The sequence below is a fragment of the Gracilinanus agilis genome, chromosome 1 (genome assembly GCF_016433145.1).
Source record: "Gracilinanus agilis isolate LMUSP501 chromosome 1, AgileGrace, whole genome shotgun sequence".
Lineage (NCBI taxonomy): Eukaryota > Metazoa > Chordata > Mammalia > Didelphimorphia > Didelphidae > Gracilinanus > Gracilinanus agilis.
Window position 1 is genome coordinate 783,376,389 of NC_058130.1, and position 12,913 is coordinate 783,389,301.

A 12,913-nucleotide genomic window follows, 5' to 3' on the forward strand; every position below is an offset into this window, starting at 1 on the left:
GGGGGGGGGGGGGGGAAGAGAGAAGGAAGAGAAAGAATTGGCTGATGGCTTTGAAAACCACAGGCTGAAGTTGTTCCATACTTAAAAGAAAACCAAGTGGTAAAGAAGAGACCTTCAGTCACACCCAATCCTATGGCTCAGTTCTGTGTCAATCATAACATTTCTATAGTACCTACTATGTGCTGGGCATTGTGCTAAGTGCACATCTCCTTTGATCCTCACGACAACCCTCAAGTAGATGTCAGGACTACCCCTATTTTACAGATGAGGAAACTGAAGAAAATAGCAGTTTGGTGACTTGCCCAGGAAACTCAGGTCTCCTGAGGTTGACAGTAAAAGTAAATAAAGTGTTAAAAGAAACATCCTCTCAAAAAGCAAATTTTTACTCGTAATTGAGGCTACTTTGAAGAATTCAGTGCCAGCGTGTCTATGCCTGCCTTTCGGCTGCCTGGCACTCAGCCTGTTCCTCCTCCTTCTCCTCCTTCTCCTCCCTCTCTCTCTCTCTCTCTCTCTCTCTCTCTCTGCTTTCCCGGTCCCATCTTCAAGCACTCATCTCTCTCATTTTGGGGATCATCCTAGGCCACAAACTATACCATCCCTAGCAGAGGCCAAGAGGCAAGGGTCCTGAATTCAAGGTTAGATGACCTGGGTTCAAATCATAGCTCTCATCTGCCCAAAGGGTGAGTTTGAGCTTGAACTTACTGATCCTCAGTGGCCTCTATGAAAAAGGAATGTAATCTCTGTACTTCCCATCTCACAAGGCTAATGTGAGCAAAAGGGATTAGAAATGATGAGGCCTTGAAGCTCCACCAGTCATGTAGCCTACTGGGTCCTTGAGACAACCCGTGGGTGAGAAGAGAAGGGGATGAGGTCCTAGCACTGCTTCCACCAAAGAGCTGCGAAGGATCCTGGGAGAGGGTGAATATCTACCCACCTCAGGGCAAGGCCATGAGGATCTGAGCCAATGGCACTGAGCCACTAAGAAGGAACCCAGAAATGAAAATGAAGGTGACATAAAAATAAATGAGGCAGCTGGGTGGCTCAGTGGAAGTGTGCCAGGCCTAGACTCTAAAGGACCTAGGTTCAAATCAGACCTATCACCGGCTATAATGACCTTGGGTAAGTCACTTAACCCCCTCTGCCTAGACTTTACCATCTTCTACCTTGGAACCGATACTTGAATCCATTCTAAGACAGAAGGTATGGGGTTAAAAAGTAAAAAAAAAAAAATTTTTCTAAAAAGACAAAACAATGCAAGTATATAGAAGGTTAAATATCCAGGAAACTGTCATCTCCAGGTCAACACATTCCAGACTACATTCCTTGACAGGCCAAGACAGGCTGTATCCAACAAGCTGAAACATAGTAGGAGCCGAGGAAAATCACTTACACAAGTAGCTCCACAATGGGCGGAGACCAGAGAAAGGGAATGGACAGGTAGATGCCAAATAACCTCAGAAGGAAGTCCTAATACCATGGCATAAGCAATCAAGATGGAGAAGGCAGCTTGGTGGCTCACTGAATTGAGAGCCAGGCCTGGAGACGGGAGGTCCTAGGTTCAAATCTGGCCTCAGACACTTCCCAGCTGTGTGACCCTGGGCAAGTCACTTGACCCCTATTGCCTATCCCTAATACTCTTCTGCCTTGGAACCAATACATAGTATTGATTTTAAGATGGAAGGTAAGGGCTAAAAAAAAAAAAAAAGAAAAGAAAAGAAAAGAAGAAGCAAGATGGAATCAAGGCACAATGGGGAGGCCCAGGGGGAGCTAGCAACAGAGAGAAGAGTCCACAAATTCAGAGCTCCATGACATGAGCCAAAGGCCCCCAGTGCCACTTTGGACTCAGCATGACGGTGAACAAGTCACAACCCCCTTCTCAGGGCTGTTTGGTCTGCTCCAAAAAGTTAAAGAAGCCATTAATCTTGAACTTGAAAAACAATCTATTAAAGTTTTAAAATGTGTTCCCCTTGGGAATAAACTAAATAGAAACCAACATATAAAATACTGACAAAGAGCAAAATAAAAGAAAAAAGGCCTTCACCTCCCCCAGCAGTTCCTCCTCCTCCTCACCTCTCCCCAAACCCCTTTGAATCAAACTCCACAAATTCATCTTCGCATCTCTCTTTGACCCTGCCCCCCCCTTATAAAATGTGTCATCTAAGAATAATTGCAATAGCCAGAGCAAAACATTTGGCAAATATTAACTTCTTAGCCTCACAACAGCTCTGTGAGGTGGGTGGTGTTATTATCCCCATCTTAAAGATGATAAAACTGAGGCAGACCATGGTTAAATGACTTGTCTGGAGTCACACAGCCAGGAAGTGTTTGAGGCTGGATCTAAACTCAGGTCTTCCTGACTCCAGCTCCAGAACTCTCTACTATGCTGCTGAGTGACCACACAGGGGAACAACGACAGGTCTGCTATTCACGTCCTGACAGGTTATAAAATCCCTGGACAGGGCCAATCTGGATATCTGATTGCTGGACTATTCCCACAGTGGTTCCAAGGGTCTCCTGGTTCTGGGAAGGGGAGAGACAGAAGGAAGAGAAAATCAATGCCTGGTAATTTTAAAAAACTAGAATTCCCCCCAAATGCCAGTTGATTGCTCTTTGTTTATTTCCCTGGAATGGCCTGGGTCCGGTCTTGCCTTTACTTAGCAAGCAGCAGGGGCTTTCACTATTCCTGTTAAAGAAAAATAAAGCCACATGGGGACGGGATGGAGGAATTGGGCCTGTGTGGCCTGGAGGAGAGACAAAGAGAAGCTGTCCCTAAGAAGAGGGGCTCAGACTAGCTCTGCTAGGTTCCAGGGACAGAAGCTCCAGAGTGACCAAGGGAAGCCTGAGGCCAAAAGAAACCTCCCAACACAGGCGATCCCTGGAGGCTTCCATCTAGCTCAGGGCAAAGGCTGCCTGCCCTCTGGGAGCAGGAAAAGGAGATTTGGAGTCCTGGATGTCTCCATCTCCACCTAAGGAAGACCCTAGATCAGGGGTCGGCAACCTTTTTGGCTGTGAGAGCCATAAACACCACATTTTTTTAAAATGTCATTTCGTGAGAGCCGTCCAGTGCTCCCAGTGCGGCTCCTGTAACAGTGCCTGAAAAAAAAAAGGACTTTATGGCTCCTGCAGAAAGAGCCACATCTGGACCTCAAAAGAGCCAGATATGGCTCGAGAGCCATACCTTGCCGACCCCTGCCCTGGAGTCTCTCAATGTTGCCTTTTCTCCCAGAAAACAAATAGCCCACAGGCTGGAGCTAAGTTTCCCAGAGACCTAAACAGTCCCTGATCCAAGTGCAGACCTCAAAGGGGCAGACTTGAAGGCAAGAGAAAACCAGGGTTGGAGGCTTCATTCAAATGCCAGGCCAAGAAGGGCAATGCAGGGTCTCCAACCCTCTGGGCAAGCTTGCCAAGTGTAAGTCAAGCCCAAATCAACAGAAATTTGATTCTAACCAGGCTCTGAGGCTGGTCAGGCAACTAGACGAAGGCCAAAGGTAGGCATTAAACTTTGCAAAAAAATTAGATGTAATAATGGCACAGATCTTCAAACTACTCCAAATCCCAAGACTACAAGAGACCCTACAGGCCATCCAAGTCCAGCACCCCCTGAAACAGGATGCTGCTTGAGGGCAGGGACGGTCTCTGCCCTCCCCCGTGGCCCCAGGCTCAGCTCAGGGGCAGGCCCAGAGTAAGCACTCCAGAAATTCAAAGATCTGAAATCCAACAATGGCCAGGAAAATGGTTTTTCTTTTAAGGGCCCCAAATTTTCCCTGGGAAGAAGGAATGTCTTTGTTGCAATGTCCTTTCTGTACGGCTGCACGGAATGTTGCCAGTCTTCAAAGATGTGAGAATGACCAGCCTAGCCAGCAGGCCCTGGAAGGTGGGCCACACATGATGACAAGGAGGGATCATCGTGCTCCTGATGGACAGAGAGTCTGTGTGCTCCACCAGCACCCAGGCGAGGAAAGCCTCCCCTTCATCAAAAGGGAGGCCTTGTGCAGCTGCCTTATGGGAGAAGTGGACAGGAGGATCCTGAAGGAGAGACCGCCCAGGCTGAGGAGAGCATGAACTTTAAAACAGGGGACAGCAAAGAGCATTTGTAAATAAAACGTTCTTGTATTTAAAACGCTCAAAACCATCCTTCACTTGTGGGCAGTCGGCTGCCATCCCCAGTTTTAAAGACATGAAGAGAAGCAGCTGGATCTCTTCCTAACAGAGCAGGAGAAGGCACTTCATGTCAAAGGTCTCTAAAAGAATCCTCAGACTTTGGGCAGGGCTGTCTGGTGGAAAGGATACTGGACTAAAAATCTTGGGGTAGTCACCGCCCTACCATTTTCCAAGATTCTTCACCTGCCTGTGCCTCAGTTTCCATGACTATACAACTCCCTGGCTGAACATTCAGAACCTTTTACAATCCTGCTCTCATATCTACCACACAAGTGTCCAATGTTATAAAACCCAACCCAAAGGGGGCACCTGCCCTTTCCTTGAGATTCCTTGAAGATTCCATCTTCAGCCTCTAAGGCCTAGTGCAGGCTATCAATCCACAGTCCGTGGGGAAGGTTCTCTTTCCCTCCCTCTTGGCAGGCTGGCCAGAATTCTCTCTCAAAGTGCCTTCCCCCTCCCCACCTCTTCCTTTTTTAGGAAGCAGGAAGCTTCACAGGCATGCTGGGTTTGGGTTCTACCTTTGTCTCTTCAGGGCATTGGAGGCCTTTGAAATAGGGGAAGAAATTATTAGTAGCAAGCCTTAGGGTGTCCCTCTTAACCTGCATATGCCTGGGGATCATCACAGCTAGCTGGAAAGAGAGAGATGGCCAGAAAAGGTAATCCACACAGAAGCAGAGGGGGCAGCTAGGTAGCAAGAAGATAGAGCACTAGGCCTAGAGTCCAGAGGACCTGGGTTCAAATCTGCTCTCAGTCCCAGCCCAGCTGTGTGAGCCTGGTGCCTAGTCCTGTACCACCTCTCTTCTGCCTCAGAAGGTAAGGATTTCAGCCCGTACACTTACTGTGTCTACAGTCAGAGAAATCCAATCACTTCCCCACTACCTCCAAGCATCGTTTACTATTCACCAAGAGCCCCCATCTCTGGCAGGTCCCTCAAGCCTGATCAGAGGGCCAGATTCCACCAATGTGGAATTCTCTGCCTGGTCTTCTAAGCTGAGAACACCTTTCCTTCCAGCAGTTTCCAAAAGCTGTCCTCTTGGTAGGGTGGCGGCTCCCAGTGTTTGGGTGTGCTACGGGAAGACCCCTGGATATACCGAGTAGAACTTGGAGCCCAAGGGGAGGCACAATGTCTGAGCCTTGCTATCCCCCTGCCCTACTAGTCTCCTCACAGGGCAGGAGGCCTAAAGGCACTCAGGTCAAAGCCTGAGCCCCACCCCACCAATCTGTTTACTTGTTTATGTTTGCTTTTGTTTGGTCCTGTCTGACTTACTGTGACCCCATTTGGGGTTACCTGGCCAAGGTCCTGGACTAGTACTCATTTTACAGATGAGAAAACCGAGGCAAACAAGGTTAAATGGCTCGCCCAGGGGCGCACAGCTAGTAAAGGTCTGAGGCCAGATTTGACCCCAGGAAGTCTTTCTGACTCCAGCACTCTAACCACTGAGACACCCACCCACAAGTGTTGTCAGATCCATCTTCAAAGCTTCGGGCCGGGCCCTCTGCACCTCCCTCTCACCTGCCCCACTGCTACAGGCTCCTGACACAACACTGCATCCCCATCTAATGCTGCCCAAGGAGAGTCCTCCAAGTCAGGATGACTGATATCACCCATGGGTTTGTGGCCCAACTGTTCCCCTCAACCTGGGTTAGCCCATCTGCCCAGACAGCCTACCTTGGCGTGGCCACTGCTTGGAGCCACTGGGCGAGAGCCGGGCACCAAAGATGGATGAGCAGCCCTGAGAAGGGCTTAGCAGACCTCCCCCAGAGGGGCTGGTCCTCCCAGCATACCCCATGCACCTCCAGCACACAGGACTGACTACTGTCACGCTTCCTTCCACACTGTCCCCCCTAAGGCTTGGCAAGTGGCTGGCTTGGCTGGGATAGACAGCTTCCTCCACCCAAATACTTAACAGTTAAAAACCATTTATTAAGTGCCTAATATATGCCAAGGCAGCGTACAAGAGCATGAGGATATGAAAGGAGGCAAAGGATAGCGCCTGCCCTCGAGGAGATGGCAACAAGCAAACAAACACAAACAAGACACAGACAGGATACAGACAGACTCACCTAAAGCCGGCTTGTCAAAGGAGCCAGAGAAGGAAATGGCAAACCACTCCAATATCTCTGCTAAGAAAACTCCAAAGGAGATCACCCAAGAGTCAGGACAACAGCACAGACAAGATAAGCAGGAAACAATTAAGAGAGAAGGCACTGAAATTGGGAGGGGGCCGGGGAAGGCTTCCTGTAGAGATGGGATTTCAGCTGGGCCTTAAAAGGAAGCTGGGGAGGTCAGTGGGTAGAGCAGAGAAGTGAGTGGTTCAGGTAACCAGAGAGAATGCCTAGAGCCAAGGTGACACTGAAGATCTTGTTCACAGAACAGTCCAGAGGCCAGGGTCACTGGATGCTTTGTGTCAAGGAATAAACTGTAAGGAGACTGGGAAGGTGGGAGGGAACAAGGTTACAAAAGGCTTGGAATGCCAAACACAGCATTCTGTATTTGCTCCTGGAGGCAATAGGGAGCCATTGGAGTTATTAGGGGGGATGACATGATCAGACTGTGCTACAGGAAAATCCTTTTGGTGGCTGAATGAAAGACAGACTGAAAGGGGCAGCTGGGTAGCTCAGTGGATTGAGAGTCAGGCCTAGAGAAGGGAGGTCCTGGGTTCAAATCCGGCCCCAGACACTTCCCAGCTGTGTGACCCTGGGCAAGTCACTTGACCCCCATTGCCTACCCTTACCACTCTTCCACCTAGGAGCCAATACACACAGGTTGAACCTCTAGCCCAGTGATTCCCAAAGTGGGCACTACTGCCTCCTGGTGGGTGCTGCAGCGATCCAGGAAGTGGTGATGGCCACAGGGGCATTTATCTTTCCTATTAATTGCTATTAAAATTTTTTAAAAATTAATTTCCAGGGCGCTAAGGGATATTTTTTCTGGAAAGGGGGCGGCAGGCCAAAAAAGCCTGGGAACCCCTGCTCTAGCCACTACTGCCACAGTCCAAGTGTGAGGGAATGCGGGTTGCACCAGGGTCGGAGGCTTGTGTCAGGAGAGAAGGGAGGCTATTAGGGAGGCATTACAAAGGTGAAATAGAGGCCTTGGCACTGGCGGAAGGGGGTGTCCAGGTGACTCCTGTCAATACTGGACTGTTCCCCAGAGATGTCACTAGGTTCTTACTCCAAGAGCCTTTGCAGCCTACTGGTACTTCTCAGAACGGAAGACTCCAAAGGGACCCAAGAAGAGCAACATGCTTTGATCTCCCACCCTGGAATGAGACCTACCAAAGCCAACAGTGGCTCGGGCTCCTTACTCGCTATGTAATTGGAGAATATTCATCTCAAAAGCCCTTGATTCTTATCAGAATGATTATCAAGTGAGGCCCATCCTCCTCTAGCCCAGAGGTTCCCAAGCTTTTTTGGCCTCCCGCCCCCTTTCCAGAAAAAAATATTCCTCAGCCCCCTGGAAATTAATTTTTTTTAATTTTAATAGCAATTAATAGGAGAGATAAATGCACCTGTGCCATCACTGCCCTCCTGGATCGCTGCAGCACCCACCAGGGGGCGGTGGTGCCCACTTTGGGAATCACTGCTCTATACAGTGCAGAAGATTATTACATTCTGCCCTCTTATTAGATCCAGCTACCCAGCCTATGAGGACCATTTTGATTGGTCTCCCCACGAAAAGATGCCTTCTCTCTCTGCCCAAATTGTTGTTAATACCCAACAAGACGGGGCCATTCGCCAGCCAGGGCCCAACGTGACACAGTAGGGAGGGCCTGAATTTTAAAAGCATGGCCCCCACGACAGGCCTCCAAATGATCAAGCCATTTTTTACCATAGTCCACACCAGCTTTCGAAATAGTAAGCTGGGTCCATTTGATGGAGCAAGATCCTGGCACTTGGGTTTCCTAGGTTTCCCCTCAATCATAAAAACATACATACCTTCACTTATGGGGGAACTGATCTCCTGAGTCACTGATACAGCTTAAATCTCATTATGATAAATTCTCTCATTATGATGAATTCGGAGCCAGCTCCAAACTCCTTTGTTAAGAGGATTCTAGAATTACACCAAACCCAGCCGTGCCTGAAGTAAACACCATCTGCCGTTGCTTAGAAATGACTGCTCCTCAGACATTTGTGCTCTATTCGTCTTCATGGTAATCCTTTCTCCTCATGTTAGTAATGAGCCCGGAAGCACCGGACTTGGACTTTTGGCAGAGGTTCAACGTGGGGCTTAGAGCAACAAAACTGTCCACTAGGTAGGTACTAGTCGATGCTGGACGCTCTCAACTTCCTCCTCTTAAAGGTCCTATTTGTGTAGCTGGTGTCAACTCATTCATCTACCTGTCTCTCTCCCCACAGCTGCTAAAGTGATTTTCCTAAACACTGATGGGTTTGACCATTTCACTCCCAATGGCTCCCTACTGCCTTTAGGATAGAATAAAAACTCTGGTTTGCTCTGTAAAATCTTCCAAAATAAAGTTCAACACTACCTTTTCAACTTTGTTTTACTTCATCCCCACGCTTTCTAAGCAGACTGGCCTTCTGGCTGCTTTTCCAATCACCTAGCCTTTGTCCTCCCTGAAATGCAGGCCCTATTCTCCTTGAGGAAACTTTTTTTTTAAAAACCCTCATCTAAGATGATTCCATCTTAGGATCAATACTGTGTATTGTCTCCAAGGCAGAAGAGTGGTATGGGCTAGGCAATGAGGAAGGTTAAGTGACTTGTCCAGGGTCACAGGGCTAGGAAGTGTCCAAGGCCAGGTTTGAACCCAGGACCTCTTGTGTCTTCCTCTGACTCTCAATCCACTGAGCCACCCAACTGCCCTGGGGGAACTCTTAAGAAGCTCCACTCTTCAGGATTCCCTGGGTTCAAATCTAGGCAGACACTTTATTTCCTACCTGTATAACCCTGGGCAAACCCCTGTTGCTTAGCTCTTCTGCCTTGGAACTGTTATGATTCCAAAACAGAAGGTAAGGATTTAAGGAAAGAAAGACTTTCCTGACCCCCCTGATTGTGTTTATGTTGTCTACCCTTACAAGGCACACTGGAAAGGCAAAAGTTCACACCCTAAATTGCCAGCCTCCTCTCCCACTCAAGGACAGTGTAGAACTCCCAAGGGGTGGGGCCATTGACCCATTCCCCCAGCATAAAAGCTTGTTGCCTGGTTGAGGCACCCTTTAAAAAACTCAAATGGGAAGTTACTTTGTGAGAGCAAAGGGGTGTGGGGGGAAGCCAGAGGCCCTTCACACCTTCGCACCCAAATCTAGCTTCTTAACTTAGGTCGCCTTCAGGAAACAGGCACAGAGCACTAATGAGGTCTGCCATCAGCCTTTAAATAGAAAGGTGGCAATGCTGGGGCTCTGCTCAGCCCTCCAACATCAACAGAACAAAAAGCACCTCACCTGCATCAGGCAGCAACCTTTCTACATGCAAGGCTTTCTTTCTGCTTTGGCAGATGCTGAATTCTCAGCAGCAGGCAAACACCTGAATCCAAAGGGAGAGGCTGCCATTCCCCCTTGGGAGTCTAGGTTCTAGGGCTGTTTTAGTCTCCAGAAGATTTCCAGGTGAGACTGTTTTCAAGCACAGAGACCAGAACCCAACTGTGCATTCCTCCTCCTTCCCCCACAATAAACCAGCCTCCTTACTGGCTGTTCTCCCAACCAGGCATATTCATCTTCCCTTCCCTTTCAAGCCCAACCACTCCTTTCCTCCCTAAAGTCTTCTTTGATCCTCCATGATTAAAGTTCTCCTCCTTGAACTATTTTGTATTCAGTTCTCTGGGTACCTGTTTATGCCCCAAAGAATGGCAGCTCCCTGAGGCCAGGGCCTGCTTCATTCTCGATGGGTCCTCCTTGGACACCGGAGGTGCCAGACAAATGTTTATAGAGCTGAACTGCAACTGAAATACAAACTCCAGGGAAGACTGAATGAGGTCCCATGAAACAAAGAGGTTCCTTATCAAACCTGCTGGAGTTATGCCAGCCTGCAATGGCTGACCTAGAAGATGCAGAGGTAGTGAGCTCCCCATCACCACAAATGGGCAGCTGGGAGGAATCTAAGGAGAGAACTGGTTGGACAAGTCCACCTCTGAGAACCCAACTGATTCGGAGAGCAAGCTATTCTAACTAATAAATTAATCACCCGGGAGTGAGGCAAGGCAGTCTCCTGTTTGCATCAGAACAAACCCATGCTGCCCACTGTGTCCCTGAGCTTCCATTCCCTTCTGTAATGCTGGGATTTTAAAAGTTAAACCCCTCACCTTTCATCTTTGAATCAATATTGTGTATTGTTTCCAAGACAGAAGAGCAGTCAGGGTTGGATAGGCAGTGGGGATTAAGTGACTTGCCCAGGGTCACTGAGCCCAGGACCTCCTGTTTCCAAGCTTGGTTGGCTAGCCACTGGGCCACCTGGCTGCCCCCTACAATTGGGATTAATACTCTTGGTATTACAAGGCTTTTGGTAAGGAAGACAGGTTTTCTAAAACTGACAAGCACTACACAAACGGGAATTAACTTTGTTTCTATCTTGATCATGATTTGGGCTTGCAAAAAAGGATCCCTGTTCAACAAAGCCAATTTCCTGAAACAAGCATTAATTAGGCCATCCTTACAGCTTTTCATCTGTGCCCTTTTTATAGCAAAACCATCAAGGGGCGATCTTGCGACCTAGGTTAGTCCATATCCAATTCTTTAAGCAGAGAGACCTACAATCCAGATTTGTGTATCTGCTCACTGAAATCTATCCTCATTTGGCAATTCCCCAGTGGGTGATCCAAATGGAGAAAGTGATGAAAGGCAATTAGAATCTGATTTAACTAAGTAGCTTCAAAGCCACCAGAGCATTTAGTGCCAAAGCATGGAGTCCACACCATCATTCTTTACTGGTGATGAGAAAGAGGCAAAAGGTCTACTGACTTGGTTTCCCCAGGCTCCCTGGTGTCTGAGCACAGGCATGGCCATGCCACTATTCTTCAGGTCCCAGAAAATGGAGGAGAGCCCCAATGACCAAGCCTTCACTACCTGGTTCCAGCCTCCCTTTCTTCTTCCAGGCTGATCTCTCTCTTCTCAGCACACCACCCAACCTGCCCGCCTACCTTGGTCTCCTCTATGGGCCTTCATCCTGCCTAGCAAAGAGTAAGCATCAAGTAACCACCCAGCTAATGAAGAGATTAGAGTAGCCACAAGCTCACACCCTGATGGGATTAGCCACAGCAGCAAAGAAAATCCTATCAGAATGGTAGGATTCAGGGAATGCCATTTCAGTTGAGGAAGGACATTGCCATTCCCCATTCCAGTCCAAAGAAAATGGCTTAGCAAACACTTGGGGAACCCTCTTCTTCCTCTCAAGAGCTACAGGCAGCTAGGTAGCACAATAGAGAGCCAAGCCTGGAATCAGGAAGTCCTGGGTTCGTTGTGACCCTGGGCAAGTCACTTAACCCCAAATGCCCAGCCCTTACTGCTCTTCTGTCTTAGAATTGATACTAAGGAAGAAGGCAACAATTGGAGGAGATATTAATTCTACTCTACTCCTAGAGGCGAGCCAGGATTTAGAGACTAGAGAGCATTTCAGAGGTGGGAAAACTAAAGACAGAATGGGATCTTAGCCTTAGCTAAGTACAGTCAAAATCTTAGCCTTAGCTAACTAAGTCCAGTCAAAATCTGTTAACCCAAAAGGCAGGTGTGGAACAAGACCGCTACTTCCCAAGGCTGTTCTTTCCCCTACCCCCACATTCAAGAGAGAAAAATCAGAGGAATGTTCAGCCTGGTTCCCCAAATGTCCTGCTCTTCTATGACCTTTACCTCTCCAAAACTTTAGTGGAGAAACCCACCAGAGATTCGCTGACCATTGAAACGGGTCCTTTTACTGACAACGGCTGCCCCGGCGATCCTCGTGAATCCCCCTCCCCTGGCTCCCCTAGCAGTCTCAGGTTTTCCAGCACCAATGGAGACCCTTTGTGGGCTCCCACCTCCGTCTCCGGGGTCTCACTGGGGTGATCCAGCTCCTTTGTGCCCACATCCCATCCCTGCTGGCACTCTGTCGGGGACCTTGGCTCACCCCTATGTGTCCATGTGTCCTCCCTGACCCCAGAGGCCGGCTGCCAGCACCGCAGTAACCCCCACATGCCCTCTCCCTTTTCCCCTCTCTGGCACTCCGGTTCTCCCCCCAGATCCCGCCGCAGGGGCCCCAGGATCTGCCCTGAGCCTCTTTTCTCGGCCCCCAACCCCGGCAGCGGCCTTCCGGCCATTCGCGTCCCCTCCCGCCTCTCGGGCGCACCTGGGAGCGGGCTCGAGCAGCGTGGTGGTGTCCAGATAGTGGATCTTGTAAAACTCGAGCAGCGCCGGCAGGTGCTCGAACTCCTGGTCCCCGATCTTGAAGCGCCGGCTGGGAAGCGAGTTGATGATGTAGTGGGACACGCGCGAGTTCTCGGACACAGACAGCACGTAGTCCCCGGGGCAGGTGGACGAATCCCGCACTAGGAACACGCCGTGCCGCTGGCCCTGCAGCCGGCTCTGCGCCTCCTGCCGCGACACGGGCCCCACGTACCAGGCCGAGCGATCCGACGAGTCGAAACGCGCTGCCGCCATGGCTGGGGCTGCTGCCGGGGCCGGAGCCGCTGCCGGAGCCGCGCGCCGAGTGGGAGAGAGAGGGAAGGGGAGCGCGTGCACGCGCGCCGGCTACGGAAGCCCGCGGGCGATCTCGGGCCGCCGCCGCTCCGCTCAGGGGCCACTCTCCGCGCTGCCGCCGCCGCCG

General features: G+C 49.8%; 1 protein-coding gene across 1 annotated transcript in view; it reads right to left on the reverse strand.

Annotated features, from left to right (window-relative positions):
- CRKL (CRK like proto-oncogene, adaptor protein) overlaps positions 1-12,747 on the reverse strand; it is a 31,408-nt gene extending 18,661 nt beyond the window's left edge. Inside the window, exon 1 of the mRNA XM_044658910.1 lies at positions 12,437-12,747. Coding sequence (XP_044514845.1) covers positions 12,437-12,747 — 311 coding nt within the window. The remainder of the gene's footprint in view (positions 1-12,436) is intronic.
- Positions 12,748-12,913: the final 166 nt, after the last annotated feature.